Source organism: Myotis davidii, unplaced genomic scaffold (assembly GCF_000327345.1).
Source record: "Myotis davidii unplaced genomic scaffold, ASM32734v1 scaffold575, whole genome shotgun sequence".
Lineage (NCBI taxonomy): Eukaryota > Metazoa > Chordata > Mammalia > Chiroptera > Vespertilionidae > Myotis > Myotis davidii.
Genome location: NW_006290306.1, coordinates 2,565,921 through 2,567,629, shown reverse-complemented (window position 1 = coordinate 2,567,629; position 1,709 = coordinate 2,565,921). Strand labels below are relative to the sequence as shown.

Genomic DNA, 1,709 nt, shown 5'->3' with positions numbered 1-1,709 from the left:
CAAAATGGACCTGGGAGGGAGGCCCCTGGTGGGAAGGGATCAGCTGTCCCCAGGCCTCTGTGCTGGCTTCTCTCTCTCTGTCTCAGTCCTTCTCCTTCTCTACCCCTGCCCCCACCAGCTGGCCTCCCTCCCGCTTCCTGTACTACAGCCCCCCAATGCCCACTGCTTCGAGGAGAAGGTGCCCCAGCTCCTGTGGCCAAGGCCAGACATAGTCACCTCAAGCCTACTGGAGGCACAGCTGGACCAGTTTGGAGGAGTTTTATCGGAAACTGGGAAAGAACAGACTAGCGACTGCTGAAGATCCTGCACACAGCCTGCCCTGGTGGGCCTGCTCCTTTCTGCATGCCAGCTGGGGAAACCTGGCCTCCTGAGTCTTTGTGTATAGTCCTTGAGTAATGCCCCCTTTTTAGGTGGGAAATACCTGCCTCCTTGCAGGACACCAGGTAGAGAAACAGACCAGGACAAATCCCATGTTCCCCTCATTCCAGCAAAGAGCCCTGAAGGTGCTGAAAGTGCTGGAGACCCTGCAGGGGCAGGGCAGGGGGCAGGGAGGGGCAGGCAGGTGTTCAGGCTGTAGAGAAATGCAGAATTGGGGGCACAGTCTGGATTGTGGGCCTCTAGACTGGGAGAGAAATAGTGTCTTTGCGTACACACATCGGTATGGGAGCTGTAGGAGCAAGGGAGCCTTCCCCTCACCTTCAGAACTACACGGAGTTACGGGGACCCTCTCCCATGAGGGAGGAGGCGAGCCAAAGAAAAGCTATGGTGTCCTGAAGCCGCTTATGGGGTCTGGTGCACAGGGGCATGCATACACTCCAACTCCGGCTGCTGTGCTTACTACCAGCTCTGTGCCTTCCACCGGCTACTTAGCATGGCTGAGCCTGTTTCCTCACCTGAGCCATATGGACATGACACAAATAATAAATAGTTCAACAGTGTGGGAGGGTTGAGTGAGGCAGCCCTTGTAAAGTGCTTCATAGGACACTGGGCATTGCTAATTAATGACAATGCTGCTACTATTATTGTTGTTATTGTTTTCCTAATCCCAGGTCCCTTGCCTCACTGCTGGGGCTCCTCAGAGTGGCCCATCTCCCACCCAGCTACTTACCCAGCAGGCACCTCCTACCTGATTCACTGGGCACATACTGGTGACCCAAATCCTCCTGGACGCTGGCAGAGAGGTTTGGCTGTGACGAGCCCTTGTCTTTCCTCAGCCGAGAGAGGCCCCAGCGCAGCCGGCTCCGGCTTTCCCCAGGGGCTGTGAAGACCCAGGCGCCTTGGTACCTGCCCAGCCAGGGCCAGGCAGCTCCCACCCGCTGCAGCCCTCCGCCCAGAGAAGCAGAGAACACCCAGCCCCGCCCGGCCTTCTCCCTCGACAGCCTCTGCCCCTCACCTCCTGCGCTCCAGCCATGCCCATTCAATCCTGCGGGGCCTCCAGCGCCTCCTCGGCCTCTTTCTGGCGGGTGTCCCCGCCCTCTCCTCCTCCCAGAGCCTCTCGTCCAGCGAGCACCACCCTCTTCTGAACTCTGCACCTGTCATCCAGGCCCCACACCCCCAACCCACCCTTACTTGTCCACCCGTTCTCCCTGCACCCTGCCCCTCCTCACCTGAGCCGCCCGACGTGGCGCTGGCCTCGGAGCCCAGGGACTCCTCGGAAGGTGTGGTGGCGCCGGCCTGGGCGGCCAGCTGGTTGTGTGGGAGACCGAGGC

General features: G+C 59.7%; 1 protein-coding gene across 1 annotated transcript in view; it reads right to left on the bottom strand.

Moving 5' to 3' along the window:
* LOC102760924 (striated muscle preferentially expressed protein kinase) overlaps nucleotides 1-1,709 on the bottom strand; it is a 42,017-nt gene that overhangs the window by 7,298 nt on the left and 33,010 nt on the right. Inside the window, exons 28-29 of the mRNA XM_006763441.2 lie at nucleotides 1,608-1,701; nucleotides 1,127-1,258 (exon numbers count right to left, since the gene is read on the bottom strand). Of these exons, the coding sequence (XP_006763504.1) occupies nucleotides 1,127-1,258; nucleotides 1,608-1,701 (226 nt within the window). The remainder of the gene's footprint in view (nucleotides 1-1,126; nucleotides 1,259-1,607; nucleotides 1,702-1,709) is intronic.